Source organism: Aythya ferina (assembly GCF_964211825.1).
Source record: "Aythya ferina genome assembly, chromosome: 11".
Taxonomy (NCBI): Eukaryota; Metazoa; Chordata; class Aves; order Anseriformes; family Anatidae; genus Aythya; species Aythya ferina.
In genome coordinates this window covers 11,712,937-11,732,921 of record NC_140307.1, presented here as the reverse complement: position 1 = coordinate 11,732,921, position 19,985 = coordinate 11,712,937, and the positions used below count along the sequence as shown (strand labels likewise).

The 19,985-nt window shown below is 63.0% G+C and overlaps 2 protein-coding genes across 9 annotated transcripts; one reads left to right on the top strand and one right to left on the bottom strand.

Moving 5' to 3' along the window:
• Window positions 1–1,003: 1,003 nt before the first annotated feature.
• On the top strand, window positions 1,004–11,628 carry CELF6 (CUGBP Elav-like family member 6; the record flags this gene model as incomplete). 6 transcript variants are annotated; one of them, XM_084532509.1, is made up of 13 exons in its annotated part: window positions 1,004–1,289; window positions 3,426–3,508; window positions 6,399–6,447; window positions 7,507–7,635; window positions 7,724–7,803; window positions 8,264–8,407; window positions 8,564–8,708; window positions 8,809–8,958; window positions 9,080–9,142; window positions 9,803–9,883; window positions 9,983–10,126; window positions 10,602–10,757; window positions 11,005–11,628. In XM_084532509.1, the coding sequence occupies 12 exons, from the start codon at window positions 1,004–1,006 to the stop codon at window positions 10,727–10,729; spliced, it is 1,482 nt and encodes a 493-aa protein (XP_084388635.1). In that variant the 3' UTR covers window positions 10,730–10,757; window positions 11,005–11,628. The 6 variants fall into 6 exon arrangements, with proteins under 6 accessions (XP_084388635.1, XP_084388637.1, XP_084388636.1 ...); XM_084532511.1 differs by having other exon boundaries at window positions 1,068–1,289; window positions 7,510–7,635; XM_084532510.1 differs by having other exon boundaries at window positions 1,068–1,289; window positions 9,806–9,883.
• Window positions 11,629–12,632: 1,004 nt separating this feature from the next.
• PARP6 (poly(ADP-ribose) polymerase family member 6) lies at window positions 12,633–19,845 on the bottom strand. Of its 3 annotated transcripts, none has more exons than XM_084532507.1 (22): window positions 19,760–19,845; window positions 18,543–18,620; window positions 18,329–18,423; window positions 18,055–18,115; window positions 17,860–17,950; window positions 17,713–17,779; window positions 17,310–17,459; window positions 16,883–17,060; window positions 16,615–16,668; window positions 16,263–16,358; window positions 16,082–16,174; window positions 15,829–15,954; window positions 15,672–15,737; window positions 15,461–15,528; window positions 15,235–15,283; window positions 14,704–14,816; window positions 14,530–14,602; window positions 14,304–14,373; window positions 13,723–13,802; window positions 13,548–13,611; window positions 13,316–13,400; window positions 12,633–13,243 (listed from the first exon to the last, which is right to left on the bottom strand). In XM_084532507.1, the coding sequence occupies exons 1-22, from the start codon at window positions 19,760–19,762 to the stop codon at window positions 13,141–13,143; spliced, it is 1,863 nt and encodes a 620-aa protein (XP_084388633.1). In that variant the 5' UTR covers window positions 19,763–19,845; the 3' UTR covers window positions 12,633–13,140. The 3 variants fall into 3 exon arrangements, 2 of the variants coding, with proteins under 2 accessions (XP_084388633.1, XP_084388634.1); XM_084532508.1 differs by having other exon boundaries at window positions 14,704–14,813; XR_014696897.1 differs by lacking the exons at window positions 12,633–13,243; window positions 14,304–14,373 and having other exon boundaries at window positions 13,328–13,400.
• Window positions 19,846–19,985: the final 140 nt, after the last annotated feature.

Here is a 19,985-nt window from a genome sequence, read left to right as displayed (position 1 = left end):
TGGAGGAATTAATTTTCATTTTCCCTATGAAGCCGCCCCCCGGGAGCGCCAGGAGGTCCGGCCTCAGCCCTGCCTGGGGTGGGAGCCTCCATGGGGGCAGCTCCTGCCCGTGCACACGTGTGCAGCCAGATGCGTGTGCACATGCATGTGCTGCATGAACGTGCACACACTCGTACCCATGTTTGTGTTTGCAAGCATATGCACACGAATGCTTGCAAACACAGGCTGCAAACACATTCACACAGGTGCTTGCACATGTGTGTAATTGCAATACAGGCTTGCAATACAGGCGTGCATTTGCATGTGCTTGCAACTGCTTGCACGTGCTTGCAACCATTTGTACACACTTTCAATGCATGTATTTGCACAGTTGCACACTTGCGCACGCAACACATGCATGCTTGCAACACATGCATGTGCATTCTTGCAGACTTGCAACATGTTCATGCCCATGCTTGCACAGTTGCACACTCTTGCAACAAGTGCATGCTTGCACACTTGCAACACATGCACGTGCATGCTCACATACGCTTGCACCACGCGCATGTCTGCACATTTGCACACTCCTCCACCTCATGCACATGCACGGTGCACACACGCGTGTGGCCGCACCCCCTCGTGCCCCCAGCCCCCCGCAGTGTGCAGCCGCAGGCCCCCAATTAGCGGCTGCCCCCTAATTGCGGCCGTGCCCCCCCGGCCCCCGGGCGTTAACTCTGAAGCCTACCGAGGGCGGCCGGGGGGGCGTGGCCCGGCGGCGATGACGCAGGCAGCAGTGGGCGGGGCCAGCCGGGGATTGGCCGCCGCCGCCTCATTATGCTAATGCCCCGCGCCCGGCCGGGGCCGGCCGGCTGACGTCACCGGGCGGAGGGGAGGGGGGGGGGAACGAGCGCGGCCGGGCCGAGCCGAGCGGCGCCGAGCGGTTCCGAGCGGTTCCGAACGGTTCCGAGCGGTGCCGAGCGGCGCCGAGCGGGGCGGGCGGGGCGGGGCGCGGCGCGGAGCGGCCATGGCCGCGGCGGGCAGCGGCGTGGCGGCGGCGGCGGCGGCGGCGGAGGCGGGGGCGGGCCCGGGCCCGGCGGGGGCGGCGTTCAGCACCGCGAACAGCGGCCGGGTGAACGGGCTGAGCCACCCGGCCGGCGCCATCGCCATGAAGGACCACGACGCCATCAAGCTCTTCGTGGGGCAGATCCCGCGCAACCTGGAGGAGAGCGACCTCAAGCCGCTCTTCGAGGAGTTCGGCCGCATCTACGAGCTCACCGTGCTCAAGGACCGCTTCACCGGCATGCACAAAGGTACGGGCGGCCCCTCCGGTGGGGACGTCGTGAGGCGGGGGGCGCCCCCGAGGTGGGGCTCCTCAGGTGGGGCGTCGTGAGGTGAAGTTATCCCGGGGGGGAGGCAGCCCTGAGGGGGGTACCGTGAGGTGGAGGCTCCCCTGAGGTATAGGGCTCGGTGAGATGGGACGCCGTGAGGTGGAGGCAGCCCTGATTTGAGGTATTCCTGAGGTGGAGGCAGCCCTGAGGTGGGTACCGTGAGGTGGAGGCTCCCCTGGGTGAGGTAGGGCTCCGTGGGACACCATGGGGTGAAGTTATCCCCGATCTGGAGGTACCCCTGAGGTGGGGTGTCGTGAGGTGAAGTTGCCCCTGAGGTGGAGGCAGCCCTGAGGTAAACACACCAGGAGGTGCATAGGCGCCCCACAGATGGAGGTACCCCAGAGGTGAGGTACCTCAGAGGTTCGGGTACCCCTATAGAGGGACACCCCTGAGCTGGAGGCACCCATCTGAAGCAGAGAAACCCCTGCCACGGGGACAGCCGCCCAAGCAGGAGGCACCCACCTATGTCTGGGGTGTTCCCGCCTGCCTTGGGAGCACCCACGGGCTGTGCTGGGCACTGCCTGGGCTGGGGACACCCAGCTGGGTGCACCGCACCGGAGTGGGACCACGGAGCTCTGGGTGTCACCGGGATGGGACCTCGTGCTCCTCGGCAAGCTGTCACCGCGCTCCTGGGCTGTGGGCAGCGCCCGCCTCACCGCGAGATTTTGGGAAGCCGAAACTTGGCGCTAGCGGATGCCGGCGTATCGGTACCCCTTCGGCCTGGGACGACTCCTGGACTCCTTCATTTCCAGCACCAAGGCCTCCAAAATGCCTCCGACGCTGAATTTGTGCCCTAAGGCAAGGGAATTGCACGGTGCTGGCCCCAACGGCACTTTGTCCAGCACAGGTTTTGACCACCACGGCCCAGGAACACAATGTTATTGTGGATGCTCCTCTAATTCAAACGCTGTCCTTGCTCCTGGAGAGCCTCTGAGGGGAAACGTGGCTGCCGCTGCTGCCCTCCCAACTTCTCCTGGGCACCGTCCACATCATTGCCTGCAGAAGGGAAAAAAAAGGAAAACAGAGCAGAGAGGAGGAAGCCAGCTTGATTACAAATGGCAAACACTGGAAACGCAGGCGGCTGGGAAGGCAGAGGCACACGCAGCTCGGGGCTGAAGCGAGCCACTGCATCGACCTCCGTGTTCCACCTAATATTTAACCAAAGGGGCTCTGTCTTTGCCCCCACACGGGCTGATGTGCCCAGGACCCCAGGGTGGCTGAAGGACCCCATCCCTTGGCGCCCCCCGCCCCGCTGCCACGCTCCCTCTCCTCCGAGGCACGCTGATTGTACTTATTAAGAGTTATTAATACTTAATCAGCTGGCGGATTTAATTGTGCCAATATTAAAAATGCATCAATGTCAATTTTATTCATTAAATATTTACTTTGTTGAAGGGAAACTGTTTTGCTGCTGTTTTAATATCACTTTCAGAAGCTTATGGATGTGACCTCGGCAAATACGGGGAGCCCTCGGATAGGGAGCGGCGCGGCGGCACGGGGACCCGGGACGCTCCCGTGGGGACAGAAGAGAGCCGGCCCCGGCCCTGCCGCGCGAGCCGTGGGGTGAGCGAGCGCTCGGCAGCGTGAGTCAGCGTGGGAAAACCTCGCCCCGGGCGCATTTCTGATTCCCGAAGCGCCGCGACGTGATGCTGGAGGAGCCGGAGCGCCTTGGCGGCGCGATGCCATCCGCAGCGGGGAGGATGCTCCGGGGTGCGCGGCAGCGACTCTTGGAAATCTGCTTCCCAGAGGACTTTGGCTGCGGCTTTCCCCAGGGCTCCCCGGTGCTGTGCTTGGGGCCGGAGAGCTGCTGGCCTCACTGTGCGCCCTCACCTTCCTCCTGCTGCTCCCTCGTCTCTTTTGCATTAACATCTCCCTCTCTGCTTTGGGGCTGAGCTCAGGGCTGGCGGTTTTGCTCACGTGCACGTGGTCCCAGGATGGGTGTCCGGGTGCTGACGCGCCCCAGAGCCACGTTAGCCACCGGGTGCTGGAATTTGGGGTGCTCAGGGCGTTGTGATGGGTGCCAGGCCAGACGCTAACCCTGCCTCCCCGTCTCTGCAGGCTGTGCCTTTCTCACCTACTGCGCCCGTGACTCGGCCCTGAAGGCTCAGAGTGCCCTGCACGAGCAGAAGACGCTGCCAGGGGTAAGTGACAGCCGGGAATCGGGGCGAGATTTGGGGGCTGGCACCGCATCGACCTCCCCTGCCCATCTGTGGTGCCGTGGGTGCTGTGCTGGGCACATGCAGCGTGCACGGGCATCACTTTAGCTCAGGGGATGCTCTGCACGGGGGAGCTGTGGCCTCAGCTGTGCCTTGTGTCACCGCGTCACCGCTGTGACGAGTTCCGAGCACTCAGCCTAGTGCTTGGGGACGATGCCAGCATGGCCAGGGGACTGGGGATGGCACCAACTCCATCGGCGCTGGGTGCGTGCTCAAACACAGCCCAATTAAACGCAGGCTCGTCGCATTTTAACACATCCCCCTCCGCGGGGGTGGGTTTGTCACCCCTGGGTGACGCACCGGGGCTCCAGGGCGCAGCGGGGTCCCGGCACGGGGCGCAGGAGCCGCTCCAGCGGCCGCAAACCCAGGCATTGATTTTCTCCCCGCCTGCGTGCTGCTGCGCCTTCTGCGGGCTCCGACCTCCCGAGCTTTAACAAAGTGAAAATAAATATTTAATTATTCTCCTAAATCAAAATCGATAGGGCAGCCGCTTGGCGGGGGAGAGCCGCCAGGCCCGTAAATACAAACGCCGTGCGCGGGGGGGTGGGGGGGGGAGCCCTTTTGTTACGGGGCCGGGGGGCACCGTCCCCATCCTGTGTCCCCCCCCTCCATGTCCCTGCTGCCATCGGTAGGCTCCCGAGTGAACAGCGCTCGGCGCCGCCCCCGCGGGGAGCTGCGGGACGAAGCCGCCCCCCGCGCCCCGCGCCCCGCACCCGTCCCTGGAGCCCCGCTCCTCGCCGCGGGGGCGCGCCTCTGCGGGTGCGCGCCGCTCGCCCCCTGGCGCGGCGAGGGGGGCGTGGCCTCGGAGAAGCCCCGCCCACCTCCCCCCACCCCCCCCAATCTCCCGGCTCGGCTCGGCCCGGCTCGGTCCGGCTCGGCCCCGCCCCCGCCCCGCCTCCCGCGCGCGCCGCTGCGCGAACCGAGCCGAGCCGAGCCGAGCCGAGCCGGGCCGGACCCCGCCGAGCCGCCGCGGGTGGAGCCGGGCCGGGCCGGCCCGAAACGAGCCCAACCCAACCCAACCCAACCGGGCCGGGCCGAGCCGGGCCGGGCCGGGCCATGCAGCTGCCGCAGGTGCCGGCGCCGGGCCCGCGGCCGCCCGTGCTGTGGGTGCCCGCCGGCTCCAAGATCCTCTGCATCGAGGTAGGGCCCCCCCGCCTTTGTCCGCCGCCACGGCCCCGCCCGGCTGCGGGGGGGCAGCGCGTGTGTGTGTGCGTGTGTGTGTGCAAAGGGGTGTGCAATGGGGGCACGCAGGGCTCAGTGGGCGTGCAGGTGGGTGTCTGTGCGCAGGGGCCGTGGGTGCGCGGGCGGTGCAGCTCGCACACCCCCAGGGGCGTGTGGCCGCCCGCACGTGCGCGTGGGGCCGGCGTGCGGCTGCACGTGGGCGTGCGGTTGCGCCGAGGGCGTGCGAGGACGGGCGGCCGTGGGGCTGCGCGGGCGCAAGCGTGCAGGGCGCTGCACGGAGGCGTGCTGGCACGGGCAGGCAGCGGGCTGCGGGCACGGCACGCGTGCAAGCGTGGGTGTGCGGCCGTGGGCACCACAGACGCGTGTGGGAGCAAAGAGCGAGCCCCGGGGGTACCAAAAAACCCTTTCTGGTTTTCTCCCCGGAGCAACGTAGCCCCGGGGGAGGTTGGCGGGTCCCCGCGGCCCGGCGTTCCCAAACATCAGCCGCTCCCGGAGGACTGCTGCGGGTTCATAAGCGGCAGGCGGGGATGGGAGGCACATCGAAACGGCGCTCTGCGGCTCCGAAATGTTATTCTAAATCACACGCACTGGGTTCATTATGTTGAGTGTATCACGGCAGGAATGGGAAACATCTTCCATCAAAGGCCGCCGTGCTGCTGAATGCGACCGGCAGCGCCTCCCCCCCGCCCCCAAAAATGGGGTCCCTCCTCCCGGCTGTGACAGCAGGACGCAGGGACCCCGTGTCCATCGGTCCCCTCCCCGAGCATCCCTGCCTCTGCGCTGACATCTCCTCCCCGCGTTTCCCAGGAGACGAGGCGGTTGCCGTGGAAACCGCCCTCCTCTTCTTCCCGAGCCTTCCTCCTCCTCCTCATCGAGCCTTCCTCCTCCTCATTGTCACCTGGGGGCCAGCGCTGCCCCCACCCAGCTCTGGGGGTGCCCCCGCGGTGGCGGCGGTGGCGTTTTGGGGCACCTCCTTGTACGGGTGGTTGCCTCCTGCGGGTGCCCAGCCTGCCGCGCGTGCCCGTCTTTACACGCCCGTTGCACGCACGTCCTCGCATGCTGCCGTCGTGCGCCCAGGCCGTGCAGTACGTTCCTGGCACACCCGTGGCGTGTTGCATGCGTGACGCCCCCCCGTGCATGCTGGGTGCACGCGTGTCGGCCTGCCGTTGCCGTGACGACCCTATCAAGCACATGGCACAGCAGCGCGGGGGATGCACGCTTGTTGCCGTGGAAACTGCCGTAATTGTAGCGCTTTTTCGGAAAAAAAAGGGGGGAAGAGGAGGGGGGAGAGAGGTGGGAAGGAGAAATGGCCCCGTGCAGCGAGGCACAGCTGTGGGGATGCTCGCACTGTCCCCGCGTCCTGGTGCACACACACGTCACGCCCATGGGTGCGGGGACAACACGGCGCCTGGCACGCGTCACGCCCATGCACGTCCCCAGTGCCACCAGGCAGCAGGGGGCACCTGCTGCCCCCAAAGTGCAGCCAGCCCCACGGGGCTGTGGCTGGAGCCTCCGCTCTGTCCCCGTGCCATGCCCTCGTCCCATGCCCCCACATCCTGCCCTTCCCCACGGAAGGTGTCACCGGGGGCTGTGGCACCGCCGCCGACCGCCTGCTCCCGGTTGTGTGTTGCAGATGAACCGCCCCATCCAGGTGAAGCCGGCGGACAGCGAGGGACGAGGAGGTAGGTGCACCCCTGAGCTGCCTAAAAGGGCGTGGGGCCGCCCGATGGATGCCCTGAGCACGCGGCTCGGCAACGTTTAAAGGCAGAGGGCTGAGACCTGGCACTTCTCGTGATGCTGTCGGGTCCTAGAGGCCCTCAGGGACCGCAGCAGTGCGGGGACCCTCAGGGTGCTGGCGTGACAGCCAGCTGCACCCTGTCCTTCTGCCTGGGGTGGACATCTGCGTGTCCACAGCGCGCCGCGGTTCTTCGGCACAACGCAGCTGCTCCGAGCGCGTCCCGGAGGGACACAGCAAATAAATTACCCACTTACCGAGCGTAATTGGTGAGGGATTAAAAATCGATGGGTGAGCTCGGGTGCCCAGCTCCGGCCCCCTCGCCCAGGAGGCGACGCTCGGCCGCGTTCGCGGGGAGATGGTTTATGTTTAACCAGACAATGCGTGAGCCCTATTCCCTTAACTAATTTTCCCGGTACCTTAACGGGCGGTGCATTAATCGTCTCCTGCCGTTATTTATTTATTTCCCCGGCAACGCTCTGACAGGGCACCTTATTTTCTTTGTCAAATGCCATTAGCGCGCGGCGGGACCGTGCGGCCGCGCAAGACAGATGCTGGTAATAATCATGAAATTCTCATTATTTACTCTCCCTTCTCTCCTGTTTGGGTTATTGATGTCCCCCGGGCACGGCCAGGGACTGCGGGTTATTCTGATAGTCAATCATACGAATACAATTGCTGGGGTTTTGTGGGCTTTGTTCCCCAGCCACATCCCTACGCATCCCGTGGTACGGGACAGCATCTGCACCACAGGAGCAGGGTCCCAGTCCTCAGCTCCACTTCACCCCTAAGAAATCCCCCTGCAGGAGAGGGCTCCCACCCCATGCATTTTGTAGGATGGGGAGGAGGAGGAACCCTGTGTCTCCACCGCGGGGTTTTGCGCTGGTGCTGCTGGCCTCCCTCCCTCCCCAGCCTCTTGTTCCTCCACGACCGTTTGCAAACCTGGCACAGGGGAGGGAACGGCGCGTGGCATCCCCCTCTCCGACGGGCTCTGCTTTGCTTTTAGAAGACAGGAAGCTCTTCGTGGGCATGCTGGGGAAGCAGCAGAGCGAGGACGACGTCCGGCGCCTCTTTGAGCCCTTCGGCCAGATCGAGGAGTGCACCATCCTCCGCGGGCCCGACGGAGCCAGCAAAGGTGGGAAGCAGGGAGCCGGGGGATGGGAGCTGCCAGCCGGGCAGCCCCCACAACCCCCAACTCTCCCGTGCCCCCACTCTGCCCGCAGGTTGTGCCTTTGTGAAGTACGGCAGCCACGCCGAAGCACAGGCTGCCATCAACAGCCTGCACGGCAGCCAAACCATGCCGGTAAGCACTGGGTGCACCCCGCGGCCCTCATCCTACCCCCTGTGCTGTCTCCATAATCCAATCACCGGCTAATTTGATCTGTCTAATTGGATCAAAATCCCAGTTTGTTGTCCACATCACCCTGAGGTTCATCCTTGCCGCGCGCTGGGGGTGGGTGCGTGGGGCTAATTCCCTCGCTCCAGGAGAAAGGTGTGATTTAATTAACACCGAAGGTCAAAGCTGTGAGCGAGGGGGAAAGGAAAACAGCGGTCAGGGAGCAGCCGCCGGGAGGAAAGACGGCTGTAATTAAACCTCGCATCGATCACTGCTTGCTGCTGCCAACCAGGCGGCATCCCAGGGCTGCGGGGCGAGGACGCTGCGGCTGCCGGGAGCCAGCGGGCCGTCCCCAGAGCAGGGTGACATTTTGGGGTCACGCCGGGACGGTGGCCCCGCCGTCAGCCCCGTCTCGCCCCTGCCCTAGGGCGCCTCGTCCAGCCTGGTGGTGAAGTTTGCGGACACGGACAAGGAGAGGACCCTGCGGCGGATGCATCAGATGGCAGGGCAGCTGGGCATCTTCAACCCCATGACCATCCAGTTCGGCGCCTACGGGGCCTACACGCAGGCGGTAGGAGGTGGCATGGGGTTAGCACGGGAGGGGACGCGTCTTTTTTTTTCGGGGCACGTGCTGGGAATGCTAACTTACCCTCCCTTGCCTCTTTCTTCCTCTGCACCTCGCTCACTTTTCCCTCTTTCCTCCCTCTGTTTCTCCTTCCCCCTTCAGATCATGCAGCAGCAGGCAGCCCTGATGGCGGCGGCGCAGGGGACCTGCCTGAACCCCATGGCTGCCATCGCTGCCGCCCAGATGCAGCAAATGGCCGCCTTCAACGTCAGCGGGCTGGTGGCCGCCCCCCTCACCCCTTCTTCAGGTACAGCCCCCGGCTTCACCCCTCCACCCACCTCCTCGGTGGCCTCAGCAGGGGGGGGATGCCAGCACTAACGCCCTCCCTCCTGCCCATGGGGCCGCAGGTACGAGCACCCCTCCCGGCATCAGCACGGCGCCCGTGCCCAGCATCGCCACGCCGATCGGGGTGAACGGCTTCAGCCCGCTGCCGCCGCAGACCAACGGGCAGCCCGCCTCTGAGACCATCTACACCAACGGCATCCACCCCTACCCAGGTGCCGGCCTCGCGCCGCCCCGCGCAGCGTTGGGGGGGTGCCGGGGGTGCGTGCTGGGAGCTGGTCATCCTCGGCTTTCCCTCGCTTACTCTCTTCCTTCTCCCTTCTTTTCTCTTCCCAGCTCAAAGCCCCACAGTGGCAGATCCCCTCCAGCAAGCCTACGCGGGCATGCAGCACTATGCAGGTCTCAAACCTCGCTTGCACGTCTCCCTCTCTCCCCGCTCTGCTCCGTGCCGGTTCCTGGAGGGGGGCCGTGAGCGCTGCGGGGGGATCGAAGCTGGGCAGCGCGGCCCCACGCATCCCGGGCACGGGTTAGGGCAGTAACAGTGAGAGAAGGGTGTCAGCGTGCTGTGGGAGTACTCTGAGCCCGGCAGTTGGTATTTAATTAGGAGCACCAGTTGTAGTTTCCAGCTTTGCAATAGAAGACAAAGTTTCTGACCCCTGGTTATTATTTTGGCCAACCAAAAGTTGATAAAAGCCTCTTTCCACCACCTTAAGGCCGGGTTACTGGTGCCCCCAGCATCCCTACTGGGAGAGCCGTTCGCGCAGGCCAGGGCCGTGCTGGCAGAGGCAGGCTGCACTGCAGGGGGAGCCAGCACCCCAGAAAGGCTTTGGCAGCCCAATTGCGCCCTCCCACGGTGCCACGTCCCACCCCGGTGCCACAAGGGAGGAACGGGACCTCAGCAAGCAGCCACCACCCGAGCGGTGACCACGGCTCTACTCAGACCCCTGCGCCACCAAACCCCACATGCTGGCGCCAGCGAGGGTGGCGGCTGGGGACATCCCTCCAGGGGCCAGTCCCCATCCCTTTTTGGGGTCTCAGCACTGTGTTTCTCTGTTCCAGCAGCATATCCCACCGCCTACGCGCCCATCAGCCAAGCCTTCCCCCAGCAAGCGCCCATCATCCCGCAGCAGCAGCGAGAAGGTAAGGGGGGCACCCCGCCACGGGGCCGGCTGCTCTGCCGCTCCCGGTGGCCCCCGCCTCGTGGCTGACGTGTGGCCTTGTCCTTTGTGTGTCACCCAGGTCCCGAAGGCTGTAACCTGTTTATTTATCACCTGCCCCAGGAGTTCGGGGACGCGGAGCTCACGCAGATGTTCTTGCCTTTCGGCAATGTCATCTCTGCCAAAGTCTTTGTGGACCGTGCCACCAACCAGAGTAAATGCTTTGGTAAGTCGCTGTCTGGGGCTCTCCCCGGTGGCCGGGCAGCACCGATGGGTGACCAAACCCAAAGCAGCGTGGTGGCTGTCACCCCAGGGCTGAAGGACCACGCCGTGCCAGGACAGAAGGACATAACCTCCTGCTGCCACTAATTAGGATGTCACTGCATCACCTTAGTGTCTCCAGACCTCATCACCCCAGCGTACCCCAGTGTCCCCACAGACCCTATCAACCCCATGCCCTGTGGATCCTCTCACCCCAGTGTCCCCACAGGCCCCGCCACCTCGATGTCCTCACAAACCTCGGTGTCCCCAGAGATGTCATCACCCGACGCGAGTCCATTCCTGGGCTTTGTGAGCCCGTCTGGGGGAGCATGGGTTCCACAATGAAGTTGGGCTGTGACCCTGTTGCAGTCGAGCAGCGAGGTGTGATGCTGATGGTGACAAACTGTCCCCCCCTCTGTCGCCCCGTCCCTCGCCCCCAGGTTTCGTCAGTTTTGACAATCCGACTAGCGCTCAGGCAGCCATTCAGGCCATGAACGGCTTCCAGATCGGCATGAAGAGGCTAAAAGTCCAGCTAAAGCGGCCGAAAGATGCCAACAGACCCTACTGACCCCTGCCCACCCTGGCCCTACGGAGAGGTAAGGTGGGGACCTGGGGGTGCCACCTACAGCACCGCTGTTTTTAGCCGGATTTGCTCAAAAAATGCCTGTGCTGGGCTCTCTGCTCCCAGAAGATTGTGTGGGGCTGGGCGCTTGAGATAAAGAGTGTCCTTTTTTGATAAAATCCCAGTGATGTGGGATTCGTGCTTCAGCTGCCCACTGCCGGGGTGGGCTGGATCCTGCCCAGCAGCCGTGGGTCGCTCACGGAGCCTTCGGTGTCTTGCAGGTTGGGCGTCCCGTGGTGTCTGACGACTTTCCCCTTCCCCAAGTGCAGTATCCAAACCCGTAACTCTCTTTCTTTGCAACATGTCCCGGAGGAGGAGGAATAGGAGGAGGAGGCGATGGTGGAAAAAAAACGCGAAGAAGAGAGCCATTCTGGTCGTAGCTTTTCTTTTCCTTTTTGATTTTATTTTTTTTTTGATCCAAACGGTCTTGTTTGTTTCTTAACGGGATTGAGAGAGCGAGGAAGGCAGGAAGGAGAGCGACGCGGCAGTGGTAGCGGGGCTGAGATTCGCTGCTGGCCGCTTGCTGGGACTCGCCAAATCCCTCGCTGGGAGAGAGGACCAAGGCCCGGGCGGCCGGGACGTGAGCTACCTTTTTAAAGCACTCATTTGCTGCTACAAATTTCCCAGGAGGAACGAGGAACAGAGGCTCCAAACGGACTTTAAACCAAAGGCAGCGGGAAGGGACCAGCCTTGGGCGCTTCACCTGGAGGATGCTTGTTTGGAAAGAGAAATCATGATTGGTTTTTCCACGTCTGGCTGGGAAAAAGAGGGAAAAAAAAAAGGATAAAAGGATGTTGGACTTATAGAAGATATATATAAATAAGTATATATATATATATCCCATGGAGCAGGGTGGCGGGACACGCACTTCCCCCTGCTTGTCACTGGCACAGGGACATAGGATTACTTGTTTCAGAGTCATATCATTCCTTAGAGTTTAGGGACCAAAGGACTATTGCTTTTTTAAATATATATATAAATAAATTAATTTAAAAAAAAACACACAAAAAAAAAACAGGAAGAAGAAGAAAAAAAAAAAGATTTAAGAAAAACCTCGGGCGCAAGAGCTGCGAGCGGCGCCAAGAGGAGCTTAAGGGCTCAGTCTGGGGGGGCTGATTTGCGGCTGAGCGCCGGGGAGGGGGGGATGTAGAGGGGTTTTTGGGGGGCTGCGGCGGCCCCAGCAGCCAAATCTGGTCAAAAGAGCCCCTCGGTCGCCTGCGGGAGACGGCGAAGCGATTTGGTTCTTTGGCCCTTTTGTGTTTTTTTTTTTTTTCTGTTTGTTTTTCAGCCAAAAAAAAAAAAAAGAAAAATGTGAGGTTTCGGCAGAAATGAAGCGAAGCAAAATAAAATTATTTTGTCAAAATCTTCACCTTGGTTTGTTCTTTGGAGCAATCACTGCATGCTGGCGTCCTGCTGCGAGCTGGGACAGCACTGGCGTGGCCGCGCTTCTTCCCCAGAGAGGGAAATGGGACGGGACCCGATGTGCACCAGCAGCCTCTCATTTTGGGGTTTTCCTTTGCTTTTTTTTTTTTTTTTTTTTTTTCCTGGAAATTGACATTTCCTGAAGGTATTTGCCTCCACAAGCTGGAGAAGTGGGTGCGAGCAGCATCTCTGGGGCAGGAGCAGGCCCCCAGCACTGCTTGCCCGCGGTGTCAGCGTTGTTTCGAAGCGATGGGGACCTTTCGCAGGGCATTGGCGCGTCCCCTTGGGTGTTCCCTTGCTGCCACACCGGGAGACTTCAGTAAACGTGGGAAAGTGGCTTTATTCATTTTATTTTTAAGGGAAAAAAAAGCCCACAAACCTAAGCAAAAAACGATGGCATGGTCTCAGCCGCCGTGCAGCGGGGAAGGGCAGTTTGGGTTTTTTATTTATTTCGGGTTAACCCCAGGACCACGGTTAACCGCGGCGCGAAGCTACATCCCCGTCCCTTCCCCACAGCCCCTGCCCACCAGGGTGTTCAAAGAATTTTACTACGCCACGACAGATTTCTCTTTTTTTTTTTTTTTTTTGTCTGTTTTTCTTTTTTGCATGTTTTTTGTTTGTTTTTTCTTTTTTGCTTCAGTTTCTCGACTTCGGTAAAAATGCCGTCGCTGTAAACACGAGGAGGGACGGCCACCACCGGGCACGCGCCGTGCCCCACGCTGGCTCGGGGACGATGTGGGGACAAGGGGACCGCTCAACCCGCTCGCCGCGCGCTCGCCACTTCACGTCTATGTACAGGGAGGTGCCGCCGGTGCCCCCACTTCTGCCCTGCCTGGAGCCGCGCGCGTCGCCCGGCCAGCGCGAAATCCACTCGCCCGTCCTCAGCCAAGGGCCCTCGCTCAGCGCCCAGGAGCGCCGCGGCGGGTCCCTGCCGCTCAGCTTGTGTACACCTGAGTCCCAATCACACGCATGATCTCCTTCTGGATTTTGGGGTCCTGAGTATTGATATTGGCGTCTCCCACTTGGCCGTCTTCATACCTGGAGGGGTAGAGGGGGTGAGAATGGCCCGGAGTGGCCGGGCACGGGTATATGAGAGGTGGCAGGACTCACACAAAGAAGAAGCGGGTGCAGACGTGGTCTGAGACGGGGCAGACCCAGATGTTGCCGTGCTTCTGCAGGTCCTTGGAGGTGATGACTGCCGAGGGAAGGAAGGGGCTGTCAGGAGGCGGACGGGTGGCGAACGGGCACCGGGACGTTGCGCTGAGGACCCCAGGCCCCCCGTGGTGCCCAGCCGGGGAGGTGGGTGCTGCCCGTCCCCCCGCCACCCCGCGCGGCCCCGCACCTTCGCAAAGCGCGATGCAGTTCAGGTTGCGGCTCTGGAGGAAGCGGGACTGGATGGAGCGGGTCTGCGGGGAGAGCACACGGCGTCACCCCCCGTCCTGCTCCGGTCCCCGACACCCCCCCAGCCCCAACCCTCTCGTCCCTGACCCCCATGGCCGCGTCCCCCACCGTGTCACCTGGGGGATGGTGTTCATCCGGTTGTACCTCTGCACCAGCTCGTCCTTCGAAGGCATCCGGTGCTGCCCTTTCCCCATCCCTGCAGAAAGCGACACGGCGCCGTCACTCCCCGCCTGCAGGGCACCCCAGGGGGATGCTGCGGCCAGCGGGCAGGAGCTCCCCGGGGTGACATGGGGACAGTGGCGAGGACACATGCCACAGACACCCGCGGGGACGGCCATGCGGGATGCTCCCGGCCCACAGCTGAACCCTGGGAACCCACACGGGGGGAGCAGCGGCTTTTGGAGCTGGCAAAAGGAAGAAGTGGCCATTGTGACACCTTAAATTTATCTTTTTGAGCCTGGAAAATGCTGGTTTATTTGTATTTTTTTCTGCAGTGACCAAGAGGGCGCATCAGAAAGCCCCAGGTTGGCAGGGAGAGGCTGGTGCTGGTGGGATGGATGTGGGATGTGGCCAGGAGGCCTCGACACCCTGTTCCCACACGGCTCCTCCGGCCGGCACGGCACCGAGCGGCCCCGGGCCCATGCAGGGGGTGGGGTGGGAGCGCAGGCGGGATGGAGCGGCGCAGGCAGCCTCTTACCTGAGTATCCAAAGGAAATACTGGAGATGGGGCTCAGATAGATGCCCTTGCCATAGGCTGCTCCATGCAGCTTGCAGGAAAACACTGGGGTGAGCGACACGGGGCCCACAGCAGCCTGGGCACGGGGCACGAGCCGTGGCGGCGGCGGCGAGCAGCATCCCTGAGGCTGCCCACATCCCTCCCTGCCCTCCCGCCCTGATTTGGGGCCGGCGGCGGCCAGCGGTACCTGCAGTTTGGTGTAGGACGCGTTGACCAGCCCGTTGCGGAGGATGGAGTGCCAGTTCTCAATGTGAGAGCCGCTGCAAGAGCCAGCACCGTGTCAGCCCCGGCCCCACAGCGCCCAGCCCTGCGGTGCCCCATGGGGGTCCCAGCAGCCCCCCGCCGCCCCCCAGTAGCTCACTGGAAAGCAAAGGTGCTGCCGTAGAGCTTCTTGGCGGTGCGGAAACGGGCTTCCTTGGCCGGGGGGCTGCTCAGCAGGAGGAACTGGTGTGAGGTGTGCATGAACTTCAGCTGCTACCAGCGGAACGGGAAGAGCAAAGGCAGCGCCGGCGGGGAGAGAGGACAGACAGACAGACAGACACAGATCATGCACGGCAGTCCCCAACCCCACGCCCACCCCAGCCCGGCGTGACTGCCCGGAGCCTGGCCGGAGGCCTTGGACATGGCACAAAGGCCAGGAGCCATCGGAGCTCACCCATCGCTGCCCGCAGCATCTCGTGGCTCTTGTCCTGTATCTCACCTCCCGCATCCCAAATCCTCCATCCTCCATCCCACAGCCTGCATCCAATGCCCCATATTCTAGGCACACGTCCCGTAGCGACATCCTACATCCCATATCATGCATCCCACCACCTGCACCTTACAGCCCACACCCTACATCCTGCATCCCATGCCTGTGCAGCTCTATCCCCATCCTGGCTGGGCCACTTACCCTGCTGAGAGGCAGCTTCACAATGTGGGACCTGTTGCTGGAGATTATCCTTGGGAAAAGGAGGAGAAGAAAGAGGTCAGACAGGGTGGATTGACCCAGGATGTGAGTCCCACCCTGCTCCTGAGCCTTGGGTGCTGCCTGGTGGGTGGTCACAAACCCCAGGAGAAAGCAACCACGATGGAGCAAGGGGCCTGAGCCCTGTCCCCTGCAGCACCCTCGGCCTTACCATTGCAGGAGGGGATGTGCCAGGGGGTCCAGCTTGTCCATCTGCTTCTTGATCTCCAGATAGGAGCCCTGGCAGAGGCACGGTGGAGGTGAGAGCCCCTGTCACCCACCCACCCACTCGTGAAGGGCACCAAAATGCCAGCCAATGGAGATGACCAATGGGAAGAATCTCACACAGGGCCAAAATGTTGGGCTGGGGCCACACCGCATACCTGGGTCATCTCCCGGATGGACATCACGCTGTCCAGGGCCTTCTGCAGCCGCTCGTAGTTCTTCTTCTGCACATGGGGCAGCAGAGGGGCGGCCGTCAGAGGGGTTCTCCAGCCGTGGCACTGGGGAGCGCTGCCCCACTGCTGCCCTGCTGCTTACCTTGGGGTTGAAGGCGAGTGTTTTGGGGTCGTTGGGGTCCACCACAGAGGGATAAGGCTCGAAGATGATGCTTTTGCGAGGAGACTCCAGCGCAGCGCGGCACATGGCCACCAGCAGGTCCACCACCTGGGCACGGAGATGGTCAAGGGGCACAGGAACGGGGTGAGGGCAGCACCCCAAGGAGACGTCGCGGTGGTCATCCCAGAGATGCCACCCTTGTACCATGCACCCACCACACCCCTGGTCCCCGTACCTCAGCACCTGTGGCCACGTCCTCCGCCGCGCCAGACATCACGCCCAGGGTGTAGAAGGAGAAGACACACAGCTCCCGGGTGCACACGGCCGGCTGTGGAGGGGACAGGCAGCACGTGTGGCATCGGTGACAGTGACATGGGGTGACATTTGTGCCCGCCCGGCCGCTGCCACCACCACACCTTGAGCATGGAGCCGTTCTGGAAGACGTGCTGCTCGTCGCACACCACGCAGTACTCGTTGAGCGTCGGGATGCGCTGCTCCGCGTACTTCATGATCTGCGGGGCAGGATGTCGCAGTCAGCCCCGTGGTGGCAGCCGTGGCCCGGCCACTTGGGTCCCTTGCGCCTGGGAGATGTTTGGGACCACTACGAGGGACCACAGCAGGAGCCAGCCTCTGCTTTGGAAACCCCAGTGGGATATGGGGCAGTGGGGAAGATGCTCTGGTAGCGGGATGTGGACAAGTGTGACCAGGGACAGAGGGGACAATGCTCTGGGTGCTGGGCCAGGTCCCAGCAGGACGCAGGGCGCTCACCTGGACGAGGAAGCCGTACTCCAGCGTGGGGACATTCTTGCAGTGGCCACCAACCTGTGACAGAGCCCAAGCAGTGCCAGCTGTGTTACCCTTTCCCCACACGCCCCCTGCCGCATCAGGAGCCCCCGAAGGCCCTGGGTGCCCCCAGCACCCTCCTGGGGGCACACGGCCGCACTGGGGATGTGCCACCTGCCCTGATGCCATGCGGCTGGGGGTAGGGAAAGGGGAGGGAGAGCAAAGCGAGCCCCGAGCCGGGGTTGGCACCCACCAGGATGTTGAAGGGGGCGACACCTGCCTGGGTGCTGGGGGTGTAGCCGAAAACCTCCCCCTTGGGGTTCTTCACCGTGCAGGACACAGAGCGGTTCATCAGGCGGTTGACGCGCACCTCGGGTGCGCCCAGCTTGCCCTTCAGCACCGAGTCTGGGATGACGGGGAAGCTGGGCGACCTGCGGGCACACGACCAGGGGGCTGCTTGTCACCGTCACCCTCCCCAGATGGCGGTTTTCCTCCCAGCTCCTCCTTCCCCATAAATCCGGCACCCAATTTGTGCCTTTCTGCGGGTTTTTGGGAGCTCCCGCTCTCCTTGGCAGCATCCGAAGTGCAAATGGGGAAACTGAGGCATGGTGACAGAGGAGCGAGGGTCCCCGGTGAAGATGACGGAGCCTGGGACCCTGGGGACACAGCTGGAACCTTACTTGGGGATGGGGGAGAAGATGCTGAGGCCCGCTCGAAACTTCTTGATGGTGCCACTCGTCTTGAACCAACTGTGCCGCTTCTCCTGCTGGGTCTTCAGGAAGTCGTTGCTGAGGTGTTTCCATTGCTGGGATGTGAACATGCCCAGGATCCTGCCAGAGAGGTGGCATGGGTGCCCCAGCAGGGTGCCAGCACCCAAGGGTGCTTTGGCCAAGCTGGGGGTGTTCTGCTGGGTGCCCCCCAGCTCCTCGTCACCAGAACCCAGTGACAATCCCATCCTGGGGCTGTAGGGCGGGCAAGCAGACGTGACATGATGGGGACAGGGGCACCCGGATGGTTTTGAGGCAAAGCACTCCCAAACCACCTCCCCACCACCCTGGGTCCCTGCAGTATTTCAGCTCTTACTTCTTCAGCTGCAGACCCAGCCCGAAGCCCTCCTTGTTGGACGGCTGGAAGACCTCGATGGACGGTTCTGCCAAGAGCGAGCCACTCGTCACCCAGCGCCCATCCCACGGGCATGTGGGGACACCCCGAGTGCCCATCCCCACTCACCGGGGCCATCGAGGTACTGGGAGAGGGAGAAGCGCAGGCGCAGGACGATGGGCTCCGTCCGAAGCACCTTCCACGCTGTCGCCACCTCCTCCTGCCGAGGGACAGCCATGGGGACCCCAGCTGGATCCAGGGCACCCAGGGGACACCCCACCGGCATCCCACCACGGGGACACCCCCCGTGCCACGGGGACTCACATCGAGGAAGCTGATGTTCACGTGGAGGTCGATGTCCACGTCGTCGATGGTCCCATACTCCCTGCAACAACACGAGGTGAGGGGATGGGGTGAGGCTGGCGTGCCCCCTGTGCCACAGCGGGTGGCCTTATGGGCATCGTGACGGGCACACGTGGCTCCCTGCGTCCCGGGGTTGCATGGGGAGAGTGCGGGGGACCTGGGGATGCCACGAGTGGGTGACAAGGAGTTGTCACAGCCAGGGGCACCGGGGATGTCACGGTGCACACACACCCACCTGACGGACACGGCATTCTCGCTGTAGATCTCCTTCACGGCCTCGATGTCGGCGTCCAGCTGCGGGTGGCGGTACAGGTCGGCGGCGCAGGTCCCCTGTGGCACAGCGCCCGGGGCATTTTCAAACACGGAGCCCCCGGGCCCCCATAAAGGGGACAGGGGCACCCACAGCCCCCCAAGTGCCCAGTGGAACCCGTCCCCAGCAGTGGCTTTACCTGCACCCCGTAGAGGAACTCCTCGGACTCATTGTCCCCGTCGGAGTCATCGTCCGTCCAGTACTGGCCCTTGAGGTCCTGGGGAGAGCAGATTGGGGGGCAGAGAGTTAGGGGGGGAGAGGATTTGGGGGAGAGGGGTTGGGGAGCAGATTGGGGGGTTGGAAAGGGAGGTTGGGATGGGTCTGGGGGCAGGCTGAGGGAGCAGGTTTTGGGGGGGAGATTTTGGGGGAAGGTTTGGGGTTGCAGGTTGAGGATGGTGAAGGTTTGGGGGGAGAGCCTGGGGGGGAAGCCTATAGGTAGGTTAGGGGCCAGGTTTAGGGGTGCAGGTTTCAAGGGGCAGATGGGGGAGCTGGGTTGGGGGGCAGATCTGGGGGAGGCAGATTAGGGGGAGAAAGCTCAGGGGGCAGGTTTGGGGGTGCAGATTGAGGGATAAAGGTTTGGGAAGGTGTAGGTTTGGGGGTCAGATTGGGAGGTGCAAGTTTGGGGATTCAGGTCCTGGTAACAGGCATGGGGAAGGTTTGGGGTATAGGCGGGGGAAGCAGTTTGGGGGTGCAAGTTTGGGGGTACAGGTTTGAGGTGTAGGCAGGAAAAGCAGTTTGGGGGTGCAGGCTTGGTGGGTGCATGCTGAAGAGCACAGGTTTTAGGTTTGTGGGACTGATTTGGGGGGCAGGTTTGTGGGTGCAGGTTTCCAGTGCAGGCAGGAGGGTGCAGGTTTGGGGGACAAGTTTGGGGGTGCAGGTGTGCAGGGCAGGCTTGGGGGTGGCAGTTTGGGGTGCAGACAGCAGGGTGCAGGTTTGGATGAGAGATTTGGGGATGCAGGTTTAGGGGCTGCGTTTGGGGGCAGCTTTAGGGTTCAGGTTTTGCGGCACAGGCAGGGGGGGACCCACACATCACCACCCAGGGACCCCGCAGCTGATGCGGGGGGGGCTGCACCTCACCCCTCCCTCCCTCATCGGGGGGCTCCTGCCCCACAGGAGCCGTTTGCGGGGGACACGAGGGGACACAAAGGGAGACGGAGGGGACATGGGGGGGACCCGAACCCCACGCTCGCTGCCGTCCCCCCCCTCAGCGCTGCCACCGCCATCCCCCTGCCGGCCTGTGCGGCGAGGCCTGGTCCCGCCACCACCGCCAGGCCCCGAATGATGGCGGGAGGGGGGAGGATGCTGTCCCCTTGTCCCCCTGTCCCCTCGTCCCCGTCCCCACGGCCGTCCCCTCACCATCTCAGCGCTGGCCGCGGCCTGCCCCCGGCCCTGCCGCCTCCATGCTGCCGGGCGGGCGGGCGGCCATCGGGCCTTGACGTCAGGGCCCCGGCGCCTCCGTCTCCCAGCAACGCCGCCCGGGAGGTGACGTCACCGCAGGGACCCCGGCACCGAACCCCAAAATGTCCCCAAAATGTCCCCAGGGACACTCCGAGTGTGTGTGTGTGTGGTCCCTCACGGCCCC